Source organism: Leptonychotes weddellii, chromosome 4 (genome assembly GCF_054177405.1).
Source record: "Leptonychotes weddellii isolate Sample4059 chromosome 4, ASM5417740v2, whole genome shotgun sequence".
NCBI classification, from domain to species: domain Eukaryota; kingdom Metazoa; phylum Chordata; class Mammalia; order Carnivora; family Phocidae; genus Leptonychotes; species Leptonychotes weddellii.
The window spans coordinates 34,960,415-34,984,955 of NC_138372.1; the positions used below are offsets into that span (position 1 = coordinate 34,960,415).

General features: G+C 38.5%; 1 protein-coding gene across 6 annotated transcripts in view; it reads right to left on the reverse strand.

Annotated features, from left to right (window-relative positions):
• Nucleotides 1-17,598, reverse strand: part of SPATA6 (spermatogenesis associated 6) — a 140,005-nt gene extending 122,407 nt beyond the window's left edge. For 2 of the 6 annotated variants that reach the window (XM_081818415.1, XM_081818416.1), the window contains exon 1: nt 17,330-17,598. In XM_081818415.1, coding sequence (XP_081674541.1) covers nt 17,330-17,380 — 51 coding nt within the window. In that variant the 5' untranslated portion in view covers nt 17,381-17,598. The remainder of the gene's footprint in view (nt 1-17,329) is intronic. The other 4 variants (XM_081818417.1, XM_081818418.1, XM_081818410.1 and 1 more) reach the window with 3 other exon arrangements.
• Nucleotides 17,599-24,541: the final 6,943 nt, after the last annotated feature.

The window sequence follows — 24,541 nt, forward strand, 5'->3', positions numbered from 1 at the left end:
TTAGAATCCCTCTAACTCCGTGTTATCCAATGTGGTAGCTGCAAGCCACTTATGCTTATAGTTGTGGCTAGTCTAAAACTGAGATGGACAATGAGTGTAAAATACAAGATTCTGAAGATTTTGACAACTTGTTCAAAATCAGCATAAAATACCTCATTAATAACTAACACTTTGAATATATTGATTGATTTTTTTAAAGATTTTATTTATTTGACAGAGAGAGACACAGCGAGAGAGGGAACACAAGCAGGGGGAGTGGGAGAGGGAGAAGCAGGCCTCCCGCCGAGCAGGGAGCCCGATGCGGGGCCTGATCCTAGGACCCCGGGACCACGACCTGAGCCGAAGGCAGACGCTTAACAACTGAGCCACCCAGGCGCCCCATGAATATATTGATTTAAATAAAATTATTATTAAAATTAATTTATCTACTTAAACTTTTTTTTAATGTAGCTGGTAAAAAATTTAAAATTACATCCTTGGTTCAAATTTGTCGCTCATATTCTATTTCTATTGAGCAGTGCAGCTGCTCTAATTGTCCTACTAGAAACTACTGACTCTCCTTCCAATGTGTAATATATGCAAGAAGGCCTGAGTTTTTCTCATCCACAATTCTACAAATTCTGCCATGCTTTAAAAGAACACCCACCAGCTTTCCAAAAAGAAAGCAGAAAAGGAGGGTGGGTAAAGAAAATCAGATGGAACAAATAGAAAATAAAAAGCAAAGCAGTTGACTTAAAACAACCATATGGATAATTACATGAATGCAAATATTCTAAGCATTCTAATTAAATGGCAGAAATTGTTCAGATTGGATAAAAAAGCAAAACACTTTTTTGTTGTCTGCAAAAAAATCACTTTCAAGAGAAAGACACATAGAAAAAGTATGTTCAGAATAGTAGACCAAAAACCTCCAAAAATCAGCCCCTCTATAAAAGCAAAAGAGAACACTACCAACAACTGCCAAAATCAACTTTTTACAGCTCTAGAAATTAACCAGAGATCTGCAACAATCTGAAGAGTATTTATTGGAGAAAAACAGCTGAATTTTGGTTAAAACAGTGATATTATGGTGTGTTAATGTATTCTACTCCCAATCTCTACTCAGGTCTTCTGCAGTCTTGAAACCAAAATCCTTAGAATTATAGTAGCCATGAAAACCAGCAGTACCACAGACACTGGAGGAGAACAGGTTTAATGCTACCCAAAAGCCTCATCCCCAGGGTACTGTCATTATTTGATCTGACAGTACCCTGAAAACCTTCATTCACAGGGATTCTCTTTATTTGACCTGAATTGCAGTTCACTCATACAAACAGCCTTTCTCCCCAAGCCAATTGTCAAAAACAATCAGTAGCAATTGTTTAACACCACAGATGCCTGAGGCAGTGATCACAATTGAGGCAAACCATAACCTGATCAAAATACTTAAAAGGCAAAGCTGGAAAATCATGTATATGGGTGTGTGGGGGTTGGGGGATGCTGTCTTTGAGAAGCTATAATATATTCTTGGCAATTTAGAGGATCAAGCACATGTTCAGGGCTGTGCACGTGCCCAGAAATGACTTGATGAAACCCTAATCTCTCACCTCCAGCTGACCTTGAGGTTTGGGATAGTTGGAAGTGAAGGCTAAGACAGAGTTGTAAACTGCCTGCAGGGCATAGAAAACATGCCCCAACAAGCCACAGAGATCTTCAGCAAAAACTGGGAGACTTATTGGTTCAAGACATTTAAGGATATATAAATCCAGTCATCAGCAAGCCATGAAGCTAACCAAGCAGAGACTTTGGTGGTCACACATGACAAAGAACACAGACTTTAACTCAGGAAAGTAACTAAACAAACAAAGAACAACAGCAAACAACAAAAAGAGCAAACAATAAACCATGAGAAATAGGGGTTTACAGAGTTTCATATTATATTATTTAAAATGTTCAATTTTCAACAAAAAAAATATTACATACAAAGAAACAAGAGTATGACCCATACACAGGGGAAAATGCAGTCAATAGCACTGTCTTTGAGGAAGCCCAGAAGTTGGCCTTACTAAACAGAGACTTTAAACCACCTATTATAAATATGTACAAAGAACTAAAGGAAACCTTGTCTAAATATCTAAAGTAAAGTATGGCAACATGGCAATAATGTCTCATCAAGGAGGGAATAGCAACAGATGAACAGAAATTGTTTTTTAAAAGAACCAAACAGAAATTCTAGAGTTGAAAAGTACATGAAAGAAATGAAAAATTCACTAGAGAAGCTAGCAGAAGAAAGAATAAGTGAAACTGAAAATATGTCAATTGAGATTATTCAGTCTAAGGAACAGAAAGAAAAAATAAAGAAAAATGAACAGAATCTCAGAGATCTGTGGGAAACCATTGAGCACAACAACATAGATATAATAGGAGCCCCAGAATAAGAGGAGACATGGCCAGAAAGAATATTCAAAGAAATAATGGACAAAAACTTCCATAATTTAAAGAAAAGCAATCTACACATCCAAGAAGCTCAAAGAATACCAAACCACATACATCATAATCAAACCTTCAAAAGACAAAGCTGAAGAGAGAATCTTTAATGCAACACAACAGAAGTGATTCAGCAGGTACCAAAAATCCTCAATAAGATTAACAGCTGGTTTTGCATCAGAAACGTGAAGCTACAAGGAAGTGAGATGACTTATTCAAAGTGCTGAAGGAATTTCAGAATATTTGCATATTGCACTTCAATTATTTCAAATAAGAATTCAATTTTGACAAAAATTTCCCTTCAAAAAGGAAGGAAAATTAAGATATTCTTGGATGAACAAAAACAGACAATTCGTCATTAGCACAACTTCCCTACAAGATATACTAAAGAGAATCCTTCAGTTGAAATGCAAGGACACTAGACAACAATTCACATTCATATGGGAAAAAAAAAAAAAGCACCAGGAAGGAAACTGCATAGACAAATATAATGACAGTATAAATTTTTTTCTCTTATTTCTCCATCCTTATTTCAAATAAAATTACATAAAGCAGCAATTATGAAACTGTGTTGATGAGGCTTATCTGTATAAAGATGTAGTTTGTATGACAATAAAATCATTAAGAAGAGAGGGAATGGAACTAAATAGAAGCAGAAATTTTGTGTGCTATTCAAATTAAATTGGTATTAATACATACTAGATTGTTATAAACTAAGATGTTAATTGTGAACCCCAGAACAACCATCACTAAAAAAATAACTATAAAATATAGTAATAGAAACAAAGGAATTAAAATGGTACACTAGAAAACAGTTAACACAAAAGGCACTAATACAGAAACAGAAAAACAAAAAGACATGATATGCAGAAAACAAATAGCAAAATGAAAGAGGCAAATCCTACCTTATATGTGATTACATTAAACATAAACTGACCAAATACTCCAAGCAAAGGTAGAACTTCGTAAAATGGATAGACTATAATCCAACTATATGTTGTCTATAAGAGACATACTTTAGATTCAAAGACACAAAAGAGTTGATAGTAAAAGAATGGAAAAAATTAACTATGCAAGCAGTAACCAAAACAAAGCTGCAATGGTTATACTAATATCAGACAAAATAGACATTAAAACAAAAGTTGGTACTAGAAACAAAGAAGGACATTTTATAATGACACAATTAAAAACACATGACATATATTTCCAGAAAACATAGATGCACTTAACAGAGCTCCAAAACCCATGAAGCAAAAAAAGATAGCTATCTCTCCAAAGAAGATAAACAAATGACCAATAAACTCATGAAAAATGTTCAATATCACTAGTCATTAGGGAAATATAAATCAAATCATAATGAGATATCTCTTTACATCCACTAGGATGCCTATAATTAAAAAGATGGACAAAAACAAGTGTTGAGGAGCATGCCAAAAAATTGGAACCCTCATCCTTTGCTGATGGAAATGTATTAATGGCACAGTCACTGTGGAAAACAGTTTGGCAGTTCATCAAAAAAAACAGATAGTTATCATAAGATTCAGCAATTCCTAGGTATATACCCAAGAGTGCTAAAAACATATAGCAACCCAAGAGTATAGCAGCATTATTCATAATAGCCTAAAAATAGATACAATCCAAATGTTCATCAACTGAAGAATGGATTAGCAAAATGTGGTATATCCATACAATGGAATATTATCTGACCATACAAAAGAATAAAGTACTGACAGATGCTACATGAATGAACCTTACAAACATGCTAAGTGAAAGAAGCCAGACACAAAAGGCCACATATTGTATGATTCCATTAATATAAATGTCTAGAATAGGCAAAGCCATAGACCTAGAAATCCAATTAGTGGTAGGCAGGGTCTTGGGGAAGAGGGAGAATGAGGAATGGCAGCTAACAGGTATGGGATTTCTTTATAGGGTGATGAAAATGCTCTGGAATTAGTGGTGATTGTTTTACAACTTTGTGAATATATTAAAATTCACTGAATTGTACACTTTAAATGGGTCTATTTTATATATGTGAATTATATCTTAATTATTTTAAAAATTAAAGATTCAGGATAAAAGCAAAATGATAGAAAAAGGTATATCATACATTCATTAATCATAAGAAAGCTAGGTGACTATCTTAATATGATATAGAGTAGACTTCAGAAAGAGAAAGAATACCAAAGTTAAAGTGAAACATTTCATATTGATTAAAAATTTGATTTATCAAGAAGATATAAGAAAACTAAATGTGTAACCAATAAGATAGTATCAAATGAAGCAAAAAATTACAGTATATAACTGAATTTCAATACTTTCCTCTTAGTAACTGATAAAATAAGCAATCAAAAGATCATTAAAAGTATAGAAAATGTAAACAACAACATTCAAGTAATTTGACCTAATTGACATTTATGTAATACTCCATTCAACAAAAGAAGGATACACATTTTTCCCCAAGTGCATATGAAAACGTTTATCAAGAAAGATGATACTGTGAGCCATACAAGTCTCAACAAACATAAAAGGACTGAAATCATGCAGACTATATTCTCTAACCCCATTAAACTAGAAATAAATAACAGGAAAATATCTGAAAAAAAATCTAAATATTTGGAAATTAAACACTGTATTCCTAAATCACTCATATGAGTCAGAGAAGAAATTACAAGACAAATTAAAAAATACTTTGAACTGCATGAAAATGAAAAGACAATACATAAAAATATGTGAGATATAATTAAATCATTTATAAAAGGTATATTATAGCATTAAATCTTAGAAATTCCTTTCAATTCTTTTTCTGAAGAAAAGGCATTTGACACATGTAAGCTCATGATAAAAGCACTAGCAAACTGAGGACTGAAGGAAATTTCCTCAACTGATAAAGAATATCTATGAAAGAGCCTGAATTTGATGTCATATATAATGTTGAAAGACTGGATGCTTCCCCAATATCAGCAAAGAGGTCAGTATGTCCATGCTCAACACTTGTATTCAACAATGTACTATATAGGTCCTGGCCAGTGCAAAAGGGCAAGAAAAAGAAATTTGAAAAATAAAAGAAATAAAAGGTATACAGACTGAAAAGAAGTAAAACTGAATATCTGTAGACAACCTAATTGTAGTCTACACTCTACAAATATGCTACTAGAAATAAGGAAAGAATCTGATGTCACAGGATATAAATTCAATATGCAAAAATCAATGTTATTTCTCTATACCAGCAATAACACTTATAAAATGAAATTTTTTAAATACCATTTACAATAGCATTAAAACCTGAAGTATGCAGTACTTACATATAAATTTAACAAAATATGTGGGAGGCATGTCTATTGAAAATAAACACTTCTGAAAGAAACTGAAGGTCCAGATAGATGTAAAAATATACCAGGTTCATGGACTGAAAGACTCAATACTGTTAAGTAAGATATCAATTCTCCCAAAACTGGTCTATAATTTCAGTGCAATCCCAAGAGCTAAGAAAACCAACGGAACTGACAATCCAGAAATAAATTCACTTCAAATGAAAATTAAAGTAATTTGTACAATCTGAAAACAATTTTAAAATAAGTAGTTAGGATCTTTCATCTAAGCAGGGGGGGAATTCCATAAAAAACCAAAAACTATAAAATTAAAACAGAGAAAGAAAATATTCAGCAGATGTTTAGAAAGACAGACTAGGGGGCAGCTGGCTGACTCAGTCAGTAGAGCATGCAACTCTAGATCTTGGGGTGGTGAGTTCAAGCCCTACATTGGGGGTAAAGATTACTTAAACAAAAAAATTTAAAAAAATAAAAACAAAACATTAATAAATTAATAAATATAAAGACAAATTATATGAGAATCCTGGAATATGTAGTCAATGAAGTTAAAAATCTCAATATTGGAGTTTTTTTTTAAGAGTTTATTTATTTGAGAGAGGGAGCAGGAGAGAGAGTGGACAGGGGGACGAACAGAGGGAGAGGGAGAAGCAGGCTCCACATTGAGCAGGGAGTCCAATGTGGGGCTCGATCCCAGCACCCTGGGATCATGACCTGGGCTGAAGGCAGAGGCTTCCAACTGAGCCACCTAGGTGCCCCTAGGGCTTTTTTTTGAGAGAGAGCGAGCATGTGGACACCTATGAGCAAGGGGAGGGGCAGAGAGAGAGGGAGAGAAGGAATCTGAAGCAGGTTCCTCACTCAGTGCAGAGCCCTATGAGGGGCTTGATCTCATGACCCTGAGATCATGACCTGAGCTGAAATTAAGAGTTGGACGCTTAATCTACTGAGCCACCCAGGCTCCCCTCCATACAAGAGATTTTTTAAAATTTAACTTAATAATTTAATAAGAATATAATCCTGAAGAATTCCCTAGAACAAAATGTAAAAATAAAAATTATACCAAAAAAAGCACTTAAGAAACATGGAGAATAGATAAAAGTTCTAATATATGTCTAATAGTAGTGTCAGAGAAAACAGGAGAAAAAAATAAAATTCAAAGATATAATAGCTAAGAATTTACCCGGAACTTAAGAAATCCACAAATTCTCAAATGGAAAGTACACACCCAGTACAAAACAGAGTAAGTAGAAATGAATCCACAGTTCTACAAATCATAGTGCACTAGAGTACATCAAGAATAAAGTGAAATACATAAACATAGTGAAGATTTTATTTTTTTTATATATATATATTTTTTAAGATTTTATTTATTTATTTGACAGAGAGAGACACAGCGAGAGAGGGAACACAAGCAGGGGGAATGGGAGAGGGAGAAGCAGGCCTCCCGCTGAGCAGAGAGCCCGATGCGGGGCTCGATCCCAGGACGCTGGGATCACGACCTGAGCTGAAGGCAGAGGCTTAATGACTGAGCCACCCAGGCGCCCCCATAGTGAAGATTTTAAAATATCTCCATTACAATCTGGTAGATCAGGCAGATAAAAAAAATTAATATGGAATTGAAGATATTTCGCAGAAAATAAACTTGATCTGATAATGGCCGTAGAGACCTACATCCAACAAATGAAATTATATATTATTTTCAAGTAAATAGAGAACATTCACAATAATTGGATAAGTATTAGGACACAAAAGAAATCTCAACAGAAATAGTCAATATCATGCAGATGTCGTTCAATGCAATTAAATTAAAATACCACAATAAAAGATAGTACGTATGTATATGTGTAGGTGAGTATGGTAGGGGACGGGGGAGTATATACACACATATATATATATCCTATGCATCTTGAAAATGAAACTAAATCCTAAAAAGCTCATAAGCTAAAGTAGAAATCACAATAAAAATGATAAAAATATTTAGAACCAAATAATTTAAAAACAATATTACCAATCCTTTTGGGATGCCAGTTAAGCATCACTTGGAAGCAAATCAAGTGCCCTAAAGACAGACATTAATATGAGAAGAATATTGAGAAATGCAGTGGAATGATAAAACAAAATTCAGAATAGTGAGTAGCCAAAGGGAAGAAGGGAGAGGGATTCTATTAGAGAGATATACAGGAGGCTTCACCTTCATCCATAATGTTTTACTTCTTAAGCTGGTAGGTAAGCACATGGGTGTTCATTATGTTGATCTTTATAATTTTTTGTGTCTAAAATATTTTAAAATAATTTTTTTAAGAATAAAAAACCGAGGGATGCCTGGGTGGGTCAGTCGGTTAAGTGTCTGCCTTTGGTTCAGGTCACGATCCCCATTCCTGCGCCCAGCTCCTTGCTTGGTGGTGAGCCTGCTTCTCCCTCTGCCTGCCGCTCCCCCTGCTTGCATGTTCTCTTTCTCTCTCTCTCTGACAATTAAATAAACTCTTAAAAAAAAAAAAAAGAATTAAAAAAACGAAATCTAAATGAAACAAGTATTTGACTCATACAGCAAAATCTCATCTATGAACCCAAATGAAAGATCCTAAATAAAAAATCAGCCAATCCAAACATAGGAAAAATAATACATCCTAACAAAAAGAATTTACCATAGGAATATAAAGAGTGCAACATCACAAAATGTGTCCTTTTATAGACTATGGGAACAATATTACATAACAATCTCAAAAAGCGTTCCAAATAATTCAATGCTCAGGATGTTTCCAAAATGAGGAATAGAAGGGAACTTTCTTAATTCAATAAATGAAAATCCTAGAGCCAATATTACATTAGGTTGAACTATATGAAATCGCCATGGCTTTTCTTTTTTTAAGCCAAAAAATAATCCATTGTCAGCAAATTCATAAGATTCAATCTAATACTTACTGGTGAAACCTCAGAAGCACAACTTAAATTAAAAATAAAGAGACAAGTATATCTACTATTATTCCTAATGTTTATATCAGAGATTCTACTCAAGGATATACAATAAAGGAAAGAAAAGAAAACAAAAGAAAAGAAACAACAACAAAAAAACATTGTACAGGAAAAGTCAAACCATCTTTATCTGTAAACAACATAATTTTCCACATAGAAAATCCAAATAATGATTAGAAATAATGTGAGATTTCAGCAATGTGCTGAATTCAAAATGTGCGAAAAGACATACAAGAATATATTCACAGGAGGGCGCCTGGGTGGCTCAGTGGGTTAAGCGTCTGCCTTCAGCTCGGGTCATGATCCCAGAGTCCTGGGATCGAGCCCCATGTCGGGCTCCCTGCTCAGCGGGGAGCCTGCTTTTCTCTCTCCCTCTGCTGCTGCTCCCCCTGCTTGTGCTCTCACTCTCTGCCAAATAAATAAATAAAATCTTATTAAAAAAAAAGAATATCCATAGGACTACAATTTCTAATATCCCCAAGCTGGAAAAAGTGAAAATGTCCATCAACAGTAGAATGGATACAAAAGAACTGAATAGGCAGTTTTCCAGGAAAGGCATACAGACGGCTAACAGGTACATGAAAAGGTGGTCAACATCACTGATCATCAGAGAAACGCAAATCAAAACCACAGTGAGATATCACCTCACAACTGTCATAATGGGTATTACCAAAAAGACAAGAAATTCTAAGTGTTGGCAAGGGTGTGGAGGAAAGGAAATCCTACTGCACTATTGATGGGAATGTAAATTGAGCACAGCAACTGTGGAAAACAGTATGGAAGCTCCTCAAAATTAAAATTTGAACTACCATGTGATCCAGCAATCCCACGTCTGGGTATATATCCAAAGGAATCGAAAAAAGGATCTATAGAGATGTCTATACCCCGATGTTCACTGCAGTATTACTCACAATAGCCAAGATACGGAAAACAACCTAACTGTCCATGAATGCATGAATGCATAAAGATGTGAGAAGATGTGAGATTATACATATATAATCTATTAGCCATGAGAAAGCAGGAAATCCTTCTCTGATTTGAGACCATCTGGATGGGCCTCGAGGGCATTATGCTATGTGAAGGAAGTCAGAGAAAGTCAAATACTGTATGATACCACTTACATGTTGAATCTTTTCAAAAAAGACAAACTCAGAGAAGCAGAGTAGTGGTAGTTACCCGGGGCCGGGGGATAGAGGGAAAATGGGGAGATATTAGTCAAAGGATACAATCTTCTAGACGAGTAAGACTGACAAGTCTGGGGATCTGATGTACAACATGGCGATTATAGCTAATACAGGCTTATATACTTATATACTTGATGTTGCTAAGAGAATAGATCTTAAATGTCTTTACCACAAAAAAGAAACGATAACTATGTGACGGGATGGAGGCAGTAGCTAATACTATAGCAGTAATCATTCTGCAATTTATAAATGCTTCAAATCAACAAGTTGTACACCTCAAACTTACACAATGTTATGTGTCAATTATAGCTCAATAAAGCTGGGGAGAAAAAAACCAACAGAATGATAAAGAACTATTGTCTTACCAAATGACAGGGATGAATTCTCAAAAAGAAATTAAACATTAAAAAGTTCATATGGTGGAGAAAAAGACAGATTTCACAAATTCAAATTATATTGTGATAGAAGTCCTTATAGCAGTTACCTTTGGGACAGGAGGGGACAAAAGGAGTGGCTGGGAGGGATGGAGCACAAGAGCACAATGTGGGAGCTGATATTCTAATTATTGATCCAGGTGGTGATTACACACTTAGGATTTGTGAATATACTTGCTGAAGATACAGTTCTATAAAGAGTTAATTTAAATCAATAGCATTCTTTGTTTACCAGTGAGAAAGAAAGAAAGGAAAAGAAAGAAAAATGTATTTGCTAAAGACAGCAAAAACAAAGTGAAAAAATAAGGTTCAACTAGATCGTTGAAATTTACATTACATATAACTGGTAGGTTAGTATCCAAGATAAATTCAACAAGAAGGAAAAAAACCTCTGGAATTCCTAAGGGCAAAGGATATAAACTGGCTATTCACAGAAAATGAAACCTCTTGGATTAGAGATTGGAGTTATACAGCCACAAACCAAGAAATGCCTGGAGCCATCAGAAACAAAGAACAAGGAAGGATCCCAATCCCACTCCTCCCATCCCTCCCCCCGGCTCCCCATCCCCCCGCCCCCCTCCGGAGCTTTCTAAAGGAGTGTTGCCCTACTGAACTTTTATTTTGGACTTCTGCACTCCAGAAGTACAAGGGAATAAATTTCTGTGGGCTTAACACATCAAGTTTGTGGAAATTTGTTACAGTAGCCCTATGAAACTACCACAATTGCCTGAGCCTCAGTAGTTCCATTTCTAAATCTAGAGCCTGGAGCACTGGCTCTGTCTGTATTCTGTAAGATCTAAAAACCCTCCTTTACAACAGATAGTTTGCAGTTCACCTATACATGTGACTAAAAACTAAACCAATGCCCTAACTAAAAAAGAAAAAGAAACAAACAAAAACCCAGAAATAATTTATAATAAAAGATCTATTTCTATATGTAAATGCTTTGGCAGGACTAAGCTAGAAGATATAATATCTGCACCTACACACGGAAGCTACGTAAAATGGACAGTTTCTAAAGCAGAATAACAGGCGCTCATAGTGGCAATTTGAACGCAAACAGCGCTGCCATTGGTGCCATGATTTTCCAAAAAAGTAAACTCTTAGCAGAGTTTCAAACAAAACGAAGTGTACTCTTTCCTCAATTCACGCTGTAATTGTATCCCTAGAAAATTCACTGTATTTGACCACCTTGCAAAAGAAAAAAAAAAGACTTTGTGTTTATACATAAAACAGATTCTTAACCTCTAATAATTATACACGGGTTTTCATCTACATATTCAATAGAACATTCAACTCAGGCAGAATACCAGACAATTAACACCAAGAGGACCACCCCCAAACACTAAGGTAAACAAAGGGAGCCCAACAAATTTCACTGGCATTTAAAAGTCTATCAATAAAAGAATATAAATTAATCACTATTATAAAAATAAGCAGTATTATATAGCAATTAAGGAAATGATCTGCAAGAATCAACACTGACAAATTTTGAAAACTGAACTGGAAAAAAGAGGTATGCAGGATACATAGAGTAAAATACCCTTTGTGTAAAGTTTTAAAACAAAACAATAATATAAGTAGCACATAGACATACACAAATAAATAGTAAAAGTACAAAACCAGAATGAAAATAATACACTCCAACTTCAAAATATTGATTACCTTACCTCCAGGAAGGGAAGGAGAAAAACTGGGGTCAGGAAGGTGTACAAAGGGGCCTTAAGCATAGTGGTACCATCTTCTTTCTTTCTTTTTTTTTTTTTTTTAAGATTTTATTTATTTATTTGATAGAGAGAGACAGCGAGAGAGGGAACACAAGCAGGGGGAGTGGGAGAGGGAGAAGCAGGCTTCCCACTGAGCAGGGAGCCCGATGCGGGGCTCGATCCCACATGACCTGAGCCGAAGGCAGACGCTTAACGACTGAGCCACCCAGGCATCCCCATTTTATTTCTTAAAAACAAAATAGGCAGCAAACGTGTAAAATGTAGCATTTGTTAATCAGAGTGTGGGGAGGGTGGAATCAGAGTATTCAGGTTTTTTTCTCTAAGTTTCAAGTATTTTTTAGTTAAAGTTTTTAAAAGTTTATATTCCAAGGAAATTCACCACCAACCGCAGCACGACTGTGAGACATGACTCCACAGAAAGCTGGATAAGGATCACAAATGTTTAGATGAGTAGTGATCAGAAAGGACCCAGATCTGTTTGCCCCAATGTTATCAATAATTTGATGAGGTAATGAGGTAAAGGGAGTATAGAGAAGAAAAACCAGGAATATATGTCTAAACGAACCCCAACCTGACACTATTCAGGTAAGGCAAATTGGCTGGTTTCATTGCCCAGGCACCGGGCTTTATTTTTCTCTCTTCAATTTCTTCCATTCTCCCAAAAAACCTCATGAAAACCGAACTACTAATTAGCAAAAAGAAGGTAGAGACAAGAAGCAGCAAAAATACTTTTTCATGTCATAGATAAGATGTATCAACTATTAAAAGTGTAAGTGGTTGGGCGCCGGGTGGCTCAGTGGGTTAAGCATCTGCCTTGGGCTCAGGTCATGATCCCAGGGTCCTGGGACCGAGCCCCACATCAGGGATCCTGCTTCTCCCTCTCCCTCTGCCTGCCTGCCTACTTGTGATCTCTCTCTCTCTGTCAAATAAATAAATAAAATCTTAAAAAAAAAAAGTAAAAGTGTAAGTGGTAGGAAATGTAATTCTTTTGCTGCTCTTGAAAAACAAATTACTTGGCCTATTATATCATTCTCCAAAGATTCATTGAGAAAAGTCACACTTTTCTCTCAAGTCATATGGCTCTGTGGAGCAACACAAAATGTTGTGTTATACACTAAGATCTTTCATGTTTACTAGGTTTTTGCTCTCATATTACCACAGTATTAAACATGAGATTACTACCAATACAAGACTGCAGCAAAAAATAATCATGGAGGGGATGGGGGGAAAGGAGGATGGAATGTCACACTTTCAACAGGCACAAAGAGATAAAACATCTAATTTCCAGTTAATAGGAATTAGGAATAAATTAAATGTCACCACAAAGGGAAAAAATTTCAGGCAATAATACGAAATGGGATATTCTATATCTGGACGTGGTCTCTTCAAAAGGTAATATACACAGAAAGATTTTTACAAGAATGAATGTCCACGGTAGCTTTATCCATGACAACCACCACCTGGTAACAACCCAATGGCTAGAGAATGGCTAAAGATGTTGTCATATACACATACAATATAAAGGAACTGATACACACAGTAACACGGATGACTCTCAAAAATATGCTGAGCAAATGAAGCCAGACACAAAATTTACATACTACATGGTTCCATTTAATATGAAATTCACATACTGGCAAACTAATCTATAGTAATAGAAATCAGAATAGTAGTTCCCTCTGCATGGGGCTTGACGGGGGCACAAGGGAATTTCCTAGGGTGATAGAAGTGTGCTAAATTTTGACCTAAGTGATGATTACATGAGTGTATGAATTTATCTAAATACACTGGGGGGCGGGGGGAGGAAGGAAAGATCATGGGAATGAAAAAGTAGAGCAACTCTGTATTAAAATGGACTAAAAAGACCTAACAACCAAATGCAACATGTAAACCTTGATTGGATCCTGGTTTTAAAAAATTAACTATGCAAGTTATTTGTGGGACAACTGGGAAGACTTGAATGTGCACTAGATATTAACAAATTGTCACTCATGATCTTAAGTGTATTAACAGTACAGTGGTTATGCAGAACAATGTCCTTATTTTTAGAAGATGTGTGTTGAAGTATTTAGGAGTGCCGTATTATGATACCAACAATTTACTTCCAAATTTTCAGCCAAAAAGCCACATTTATTTTGTACATACACATATACTTATGTACGGATAAATCAAATTAATGTACATAGGTCGTGGGATATAGTCATTCATTGTACTATTCTTCTAACTACTCTGTATGTTTGAAAAATGTCAATAAAAAGTTGGAAAATAAAGATGCCAACTTTTTATAGATACAGAGATAAACTGAAGAAAAACAGCGAAGTACAGAATAGTTTATATGCTACCTACTATATAAGAAAGGAAGCAAAGAAAAAATATATGTGAGGGGAATGGTGTGTATATGTATCTATTTGGTTATTACAAAAGGAAATACTAGAAGAATAATTCAGAAACCAATAAAAATGATTACCTACAGCAGATGAGTATGGATGGGAAATAAGTTTGAGGGCTGGATGTGAGACTGCTCTGAGTATAACATTTTGTAGGTTTTGACTTTTATACCATGTAAACATAAAAAATTAAATTGAAAAGAAAAAACTAAAATTTAAAAGAAGATGTTAAAAGTATCTAGGGTCATATAATTCTTCTATTCAATCAAGGCCAAATTAATCAAGCTTGCTTAACTTGTATGGTTGCTGATGGTCTTTTTTGCTCCTTCTCAGCATCAGAGCCATTTAACAGGCCTTTTGCTGGTCAGAAAACTTAGCATCTTGTTGCAGATCTGCCCCTAGTTTTGCAACCCTAAATAAATAACTAGCCATGCTAAGCCCTTCCTGTAAAACAGAATTAAATTCAATGATATCTAAGATGCTTACAACTGTAAAATTCTGTGACTCAGGTGTTTGTTGAAAAAAGTTAAATAGGAATGTTTCCACCTGCATAATTTCTTCAGCTTCAATGAAAACAAAGCTCCATTATACTAAATTCACTTTCTGCAGTACAACCAGCACTGAGGAAGAGAGGTACCGAAATCAAAAGTATTTCTGCAACTCCTTCGGGCAGTAATCAGTTACAACAAAGCACTTCCTCTTGAAGATCCTATTGGCAGAGGAGGCCGCAGCGGCCAGTAACAAAGTCTGGTGAGGAGTTTTACTAACTGCTCCAGGCCAAGCCGTTAAGGAAGCTTCGTGTATTCTTTTGCTAAAGGAATCTTACTTTACAAAGAAGTTGCTAATCTTTGGCAGCTGTGGGATAAAAACATCCGAAGCTAGGACTGTAGTTTCCCACACAGCACAGTAAAATCTCTGTGGGTTTAGAGATAAACCAAGAGTGCCAGAAATATTCTTCCCTTCCACTCTGCCTCACACTCTGCCTTACCCAGCCTTGCCTTCTTTAAGACCTAACAAAAGATCTAGAACTGTCTTGTGACTTCCCTGGAGGTAACGTGGACTGTGTTACTGTGGCCTCATTCTAATTCAAGGAAGGACAGCCACGAAAGCAGGGGATGGCCAAGGGTGGGTTAAGTGGACAGAGAAGCCATGCCTGCAGGAAGAAGTGGGGAGGACTTCTTGCTGCAGCACTCAGAGGCATGGTGTTGGATACATAAGTACCCTCACACATACATACCTGCCCCAGTTTTGCTGGGAGATCAGAGTTGAGAGGTAATAGGGCTTAGGGGAGGTGGAAGGAGAGAAAAGGGTCTGAATGGCGAATTTTGGTTCCAAACTGCTGGCACATCTGAAATGGGAGTATGGAAAGGTTCTCTGGGGATTCCTCTAGAAGAGCAAGCTGGAGCTTTCGTCTGAATACAAGAATGAGAAGGTTCTGTAAAAGTGAAGAGGAGGGAGTTTAAAAACCCTTGGAAACGGGGCGCCTGGGTGGCTCAGTCGGTTAAGCGACTGCCTTCGGCTCAGGTCATGATCCTGGAGTCCCGGGATCGAGTCCCGCGTCCAGCTCCCTGCTCAGCAGGGAGTCTGCTTCTCCCTCTGACCCTCCTCCCTCTCATGCTCTCTGTCTCTCATTCTCTCTCTCTCAAATAAATAAATAAAATCTTTAAAAAAAAAAAAAAACCCGGGGCGCCTGGGTGGCTCAGTCGTTAAGCGTCTGCCTTGGGCTCAGGTCATGGTCCCAGGGTCCTGGGATCGAGCCCCACATCGGGCTCCCTGCTCGGCAGGAAGCCTGCTTCTCCCTCTCCCACTCCCGCTGCTTGTGTTCCCTCTCTCGCTGTATCTCTCTCTGTCAAATAAATAAAAAATCTTTAAAAAAAAAAAAAAAAAAAAAACCCTTGGACGGCTCTTCTGAGATAATTAAGAGGGATGGAGATTTCTCATACCATGGAGAGGTCCAACCTCTTTCACTTAAGGAAGGACATGGGGGTTCAATGCCTCAACTGGATTTCCACAGCAGGTTTGGGGACAGGATCCTCTTGAGCAAGTCTGGAGAGTGACTGTGGGTGGGGTTGCTGGTCCTCTCCAGCAAGTTCAGAGAATGAGTAGTTTCTCTGTAAAAGTTGGTGCCTTTGTTGGAGTGGCAAGAAGGATAAGGGATCCCTCTCACCTCCGGGAGGGTCTGGGGATTGGAGGGACCTGAAATGGTTTCTGAGGGGTTGGCCCTGGGGGCAGATGGCAAGGTGCTTTGTGCAATGCTGACACAATTTGGTTGCAGGGTGTGAGTATCCCACACTGAAGACTGAGAGTAAAGGCTCCTTCACCAATCAGAAGCTTGGAAATTTGTCTGAAAGAATCTGCCCGCAGTGATTTGGGAAGAAAAGTCCCCCTTGACGACCGGAGAGAAACGGGGTTCTCTAAGAGAACTCTCTAAGAGAACAAGAGCAGAGAAGAGGAATTTAAAGAGAAGCTCCCCATCCCAATTGACTGGAAAGTTAGGGGCAGGAGAGGAGGGGCTTTCTGAAGTGGTTTGGAAATAATCTGAAGGAACCCAAACTGGAAGCTGGGCTAGAGCGAGAAGAGCCGAGGAGGGGGGCCGGGGTGGGGGGAGACAGAGCTCTGCGTGGCTGGAGTGGGAGGGCCTTCAGGATTTTGAAGTGGGAAGAGACAGAGGTGATACGGGTCAAGACTCCCGAGGGATGATTCGGAGGGTAAAGGAGTTTTTGAAGTGACTCGGGGTTCAAGGAGGTGAACGAGGGAGGCGTCCCCGAGTAAATGCCGGAGGCTCACCGATACCCAGGCGCGGGGGTGGGGGGCACGACCGGTACTCACAGAGCGGATCTCCAGCGCCAGGGCGCATTGCAGCGCCTTCACCTTCGGCATCCGCGCGGGGTCAGGCGGCGGGGAGGGACCCCGGCCGCGGGCCCGAGTGAGACGAGGAGACGCGGGGCGGGGCGGGGACGGGGAGGAGACGAGGTGGCGGCGGCGGTGGCAGCTGTGGCCCCCAGGCCGGGGCCCGCGGTCCAGCCTGGGTCCCGCCCGAGCAGCAGCTGTGCGCGGGGCGCGGACTCGTTGTCATGGCAGCCAGGAGGGGCGGGGCCGGAAGAGAGGCGGGGCGGGGAAGCGCCGGAGCCGCCACTCCAGGACTAGAGGTGGGAGGCGGGGCTCGGCGAACGCCAGAGGCGGGGCCACGCGAGGAGGCGTGGCTTCCGGAGGAGCGGGGTGGGGCGGGGCAGTTCTTCTATGACATCAAACCGTGGGCTCAAAGCCAGACAAAGGAGAGAATAGCTAGCTGTTTGTGTAGTGGGACAGTGCGCAGGTCAGGGAGTTGGACTCAGGAGCCCTGAGTTCCAAGGTGGCAATGGCACCTTGGGCTAGTGGAGTCCCAGTGAGGCTTCAGTTTCCCCAACTGTAAAAGAATAGTAATTATTATTGATTCTCTATTTGAATTTCACAGTACAGTTTACAAAGCCAGCATGAGGAAATTGAAGATTAGAGAAGAGGCTTGCCCAGAAGAAGATAAAACTAGGACTGGAACTCAGGACCTTTCATGAAAATCCGTTGCCTCCCTGAGAACTGAGGCGTGAATCAGATCACATTCCTCTTTCTAGTTTCCCACTCTGATTCTGTTAGTGTGTCCCCCTCTCCCTTCAAGGTTTCCCAATTCACTGCATATGCATCTCAATGTATATTGCTTAAACTGAACTGTCAATGCAGAGCCAACAATAAATCCATTTGGGAAGGGCTTGGGCCATAAACCATCAAAGATGACAAGAAGCTAAGAGATTGTCCAATCCAGTCTTTTTTTCAAAAATAATTTTTATTGTGAAATACATTATACATAGAGAAGTGTATAAAATATGTTCATCTTAAACAATAAAGCAAATAACTGGGCAACTAACACACAGGTTAAGAAATAGAACATTACTAGCACCTTAGAAATGCCCCAACGATTGCATTGCCTTCCTTCCCCTGGGAGAAACCACTCCCCTACTCCCCGACTTTTGTTACAATAATTCCCTTACTTTTCTAAATACTTTTGCTATTCATGTATGCATTTATTTTTTAATTTTTTGGAGGGGAGGGTCAAAGGGAGAGGGAGAGAGAGACTCTTAAGCAGGCTCCATGCCCAGCACGGAGCCAGACATGGGGCTCCATCTCACCCTGAGATCATGACCTGAGCTGAAATCAAGAGTCAGATGCTTAACCGACTGAGCCACCCAGGTGCCCCTCATGTGTACATTTCTAAACTAGATGTTTTTAATTTGTTTCCTGTTATTGAGGTTATATAAATGAAATTATACCAGTTGTATTTTTCTTTGACTTGCTTCTCTCACTATTACGTTGTGGAATTCACCCAATATTGATGCTGTGTAGCTGAAGTTTTTTTATTGTTGGATAGTACTCCAATATATTGAATATTTATTCTTTTTACTATTGATGGTCACTGGCACTGTTTCCATTTTTAGCTATTACCAACAATGTTGTTATGAACATTCTAGTACATGTCTAATAGTGCATGCATGTTCCAGTAGGAGTGGATTACCTGGGTATGAAGTTTTGTACATGAGAGTTTTTAATTGGTAATGCCACACCATTTTCCAAACTAGTTGAACCAATTTATGTTCCTGCTGGGAGTGTATAAGAGTTCTTGTTTTCCCACATCCTCACCAACATTTGGTATTGTTTAGATCTTTTAATGTTTATATAGTTGAGTGTGTATAGTCCAGGTATCTCACTGTGGATTTGTTTTGCATCTCTTATTATTATTATTATTGAGATTCAGCACCTTTTCATGGTTTTATTAGTCTTGCCATTTTCTCTTTATGAACTGCCTACTAGTTCTCTTGCTATTTTTTTAATTAGATTGTTTTTCTCTTGCTCACTTTCTCTCTTGCTCCCTTGCTCGCTCGCTCTCTCACTGATTTACAGGAGTTCTTTATATATCCTGGCTACTAATTCTTCATCAATTATATGTGTTAACAAATATCTTCCCCAGTTTGTGCTTAGGTTTTTTCAATTTTCCATATGGTATATGATGAACAGAAGAGAAATTAAGTCATGGAGTATGGATAGTCTTAGTTTGACCCAAAAATTCCAAGTCGCTGTCCAGAATACCATGCCAGTCTATATACTCCCACCATCCAGTGAATTTTTCATTTCAGTTAATGTATTATTCAGTTCTAAAATTTCCACGTGGTCTTTTTCTTTTCTTTAGTTTTCACATGACTACTGAGATTCCCTATTTGTTACTCATTAGGACCATATTTTCCTTTACCCTTTGAATATATCCTTTTTTATTTCCTTGAGAATATTTACAATAGCTGCCTTAAAGTCTATATAGGTTATATCCAACATCTGTGCCATGTCAAGTTCTGCTTCTACTAACTGAATGTTTTCATAACTATGCATTGCATTTTCCTGTTTCTTTGTATGTCTAGTGATTTTTCTTATTGAACACTGGATATTTTGAATAACACATTGTAAGAACCTGGATTCTATTATCTTTCTCTGAAGGGTGTTGATCTTTATTTTAGCAGGCAGTTTAATTATGGGGTGATTACCTTACACTTATACAGACTTAGTGATATACTTCACTAGTGCAGATATGTGGAAAGCCCAATATGCTCTAAAAGCCCATCTAACTTGGTAGGACTCAACTTCCAAACTCTGTCTCTTCCAAACTCTGTCTCCAACAGGCTTAGCTGTAGACCTTGTTCAGGTGAGTCTAGTGCAGGCCTAGCTCTAGGACATTGTTCTTTATACTAGAGTGCAGACTTTCTGGTGTATCAGCTGGATTCCAGGAGTATTATACAAAGTGTTAAAAAGATCTCTCCTCTGTGGAATGTTCAGTACTCCAATATCCCCAGTACTGCCTGATCTTAAGCATTTCTCTTCCGCTCTCAACCCCATAGCAGCTGCTAACTGGCAAGTCTCCGGTGATCTCACCCTGTGCCTGTAAAACTCATCCCTCAGCCTTGAACTTTTGGGGCAACCTCTCATAGGTTTCTGGGCTTTCTGTGCACAGCACCTGTCTTTGTCAGTGTGGGCTGCTGTAACAGAACACCATGGCCACCATAGTGACTTATAAACAATAGAAATTTATTTCTCACAGTTCTGGGAGCTGGAATTCAAGATCAGGGTGCAGTACAGTTGAGCCCTGGTGAGAGCCCTCTTCTGAGCTGCAGATGGCCCTTTTCTCATTTTATCCTCACACAGGAAAGAGGGTGAGAAAGTTCTCTGGGGTCTCTTTTATAAGAGCACTAACTGCATTCATGAGGGCTCCATCCTCATGACCTAATTACTTCTCCAGGGCCCCACCCACAAATACCACCACATTGGGGATTAGGATTTCAATGTATGAATTTGGAGGGGACACAAACAGTCAGTCTATAGCAACTAGTTTAAAGACATTCCCCCTCTGTCATAGCCTATAAGTTTCAGCCTCATACAAAAACTCAGCTGCCAATTACTAAGCCCCAGGCACGAAATTTTGGGTGAAAATTCTAATAGGCCCAAATTGCAGCATTGTGAACGGCACCACTATAATTAATGATGTCTCAGGAAGATTTATAATCACAGGTTGCAGATAAAACAGAAATAGTACGCTTCTGCACGTCCCCTCCTTTCATCCTTTATGAAACTTTATGGGAAATAAGTCCAATAAAAAATGTAAGCTCTTAATCTTTCCCAGAAATCCTACCTCATTTGATGAATACTTTGAGAGAATAAATTAGAGCTTTTTTTTTCCTTTTATACATCTACTTTGCATTTATGAAGTGAGGATGGTAACTCAGGTTCCCTGGCCAAATGGTCAGAAAGCTAGAGGCATTTTTAAAGACTTCCATTGTCTTTCATTCATGTTCAATTCTCCATAAGGGAATTAATTTCCACCAAAGTCAGTGTCTTCATTAGTCATAAGACTATTAACGATAATAACAGCCATAGTAACTGTTCAGTGACAGTTCATTTAATATCAGGCATTGTACAAGGTACTTTGGATAGAGAATTATACACCTTAAACATCTCTACAAGGAAAGTATATGTATCCCCCTTTAATAAATGAGGAAACAAGCACAGAGTAAATTAACATGCCCATACTCACCCAGATAGTACCTGACGCAGCAGGCACTTGAACCTAAGTCTGCCCTTCGCCTGCTATAATTTATTAGTGTAATGTTATCCGTAACAAAATAACAATCCGCTTAAGAAACAATACAACCAAATAAATGTAACAACAGTGACTGTTATACTAATAGAATAGATGTTATATATATCATTATGATCTTGCATTTGAAAAGATACGTGTGTTCCTGAAAGCATGTTTTTGTCATTTAAATTGATTCTCAGGATGATCCTATATATTATAAAGTACAACTATTTCTAAACTTCTAGCACCTGACTGTGGGCTTATTTATCACTGAAAATGGTATGGAAAGTTTAAGAGAAACAAGACTTTAAAATTTTCTGATAGGAATAAAGAAATTTAAAAATAATAAAAAAAAGTTGTGATATAGTTTGGAATAAAAAGATCAAGCAGGAACCACCCTGTAGTAAGAATTTTCTTATGTTGTGTCAACTATACTTTAATTAAAAAAAAGAATTTTCTTATATAGAATTTTCTTGTATGAATTGTACTCCTTGGAAAAGTGTTTGAGCTTGAAATGTACTATGCAACCAGAATAATACATACCCAGAAGAATGTTTTGTTTTATTAATCTTGTCTCCCTATGTAAGATATGCTAGCCCAGTCAATATTAATTAGATTTCCATTCCTCTGATTAAGCTTGAGAAAGTAATAAGCAAATGAGGGTTCATTTCCAATTTCTCGTAGAACAGCCTTAAGGAAAATGGACATGTAACAGGCCAGCTTGCTTTTGAAAAATAAGAGGAAGGAGTAGAAGAACATACTCTAAAAGTTCTGAGCCCTAGTTACAAACTGGGCCTGATAGAATTGGGCATTGCTTCCAACCTGCTGGACGGTCTCCATTTCAGGAAAAATAAGGGCCTGGGCCCCTATACACAAGGCTCCCCAGAAGGCTAGTAACATTGCCTTGACTGTAAGCCACATCCATCCTAGGGAAGAATTTCTGAATGAAGGGTCCTTTTGTGGTATTGGATCCACATAGTTGTTGTGGGAGGAAGGGGATTCTGATATAGGTACCGTTTCTTTCTTTTTTTTTTTTAATTTTATTTATTTATTTGATAGAGAGAGACACAGCGAGAGAGGGAACACAAGCAGGGGGAGCGGGAGAAGCAGGCTTCCTGCCGAGCAGGGAGCCCGATGTGGGACTCGATCCCAGGACCCTGGGATCATGACCTGAGCCGAAGGCGCCCAGGTACCGTTTATTTCTATCCGTAACTAATAAGGTGTAAGCACCTGGAACACTGAGTACTTGTGGTAAACTGAATAATGGCCTCCTAAAGATGTCTACATCCCAATTCCCAGAACTGTGAATGCTATTTTCTATGGCAAAAAGGGCTTTATAGATGTGAACAAGTTAATGATCTTGAAATGGGGAGATTATCCTGGTTTGTACAGATGTAATCACAAGAGAACCAGGAGGAGTCAGTGTCAGAGAGTAATGTGATCATGGAAGCAGAGGGAGAGATGATGTGATGTGGGGCCATAAGTCAAAAAATGAAGACAGCCTCGAGAAACTGGAAAAGACAAGGAACGGATTCTCACCTAGAGACTCCAGAGGAAAGAGCCCTGCCGACACCTTGATTTCAGCTCTGTGGACTCATTTCAGGCTTCTGACCTCCAGAACAATAAGATAACAAGGTTGTATTGTTTTAAGCCACTAAGTTTGTGGTAGTTTGTTACAACAGCAGGAGGAAACTCATATAATACTTGACTTAGTCAGAATCTGCAGGTGAATTAGAAGTTAAAGAGGTTGACCATAAGTTTCTTAAGCTAGTCCAGAATTAATTTTGCAACAGAAATTCCAAATTTAAAAATCATGACACAAAATAGTGACCTCAGAGGACTTTTTAAGTCATGCTCAGGAAATGAGCCAGTCCTCTGCAGTGTCTCTTGGAGGATGGTTTCTCAGCACACGGATTGGTAAGCAGCCCCTTTCAGTCCTTTCTAGGCCACCTGCGCATTTTGGCAAAATTAAATTCTAATACCAGACCTTGAGAATGTACCAGGCCTACTAACTGAGAGTGTGGACAAAAAACATAAGGCCATATTGGCACCAAGTGACCGCCCTCCCACCCTTGGTATCCCTGGGTATTCATTCCATTCTGGGCATTCCTCCTCAAACAGCTATGCTACTGATATGTTTGCATCTCTCCACTTCCCCTTGTTCTTACAGGGAGCAAGAGTGGAGATGGGTTGGGTCTCTCCCCATTTTCTGGGCAAGGTAGGCAGCCTGAGCCCTATACTTAAGACCCCCTTCAACAGTACTCCTCTTTCAGCTTCAATCCATCAGCACCAGGTTGGCTTCTTGTTTCTCCCTTAAAGTTCTGGGGACTTTTTAAACAAATACAGAAGTTTTTCTTTAGTTGGCTTAATCAACTCTTAGAGAAATAATGGTTGACAATACCTAAAATTAAAAGTATATCTGCTCCCACCCCAGACCAATTAAATCATCACCTTTGGGAGTGAGGCCTAAGCACCTATAGTTTTAAGATGTTTCCAGGTGATTATAGTCAGGACGGAGAACCACTGGTCCAAGCCAGCCATGAATAGCCTATTCTTGGCCAAATTTTCATCACCAGTATTATGGGCTGAATTGTGTCCCCCTAAGATTCATTTATTGAAGTCTTATCCCCCAGTACCTCAAAATGTGACTGCATTTGGAAGCAGGATCTTTAAAGAGGTCGTTAAGGTTAAGTGAAGTCATTAGGGTGAGTCCTAATCAATCCAATGATGTCCTTATAGAAAGAGGAGATTCGGACACATACACACACACACACACACACAGAAAAGACCATGTGAACACAGGGAGAGAAGACAGCCATCTATAAGCTAAGGAGAGAGGGGAGGGCCTCAAGAGAAAGCAACCCTGCTGACCCGGGACTTCTAGCCTCCAGAAC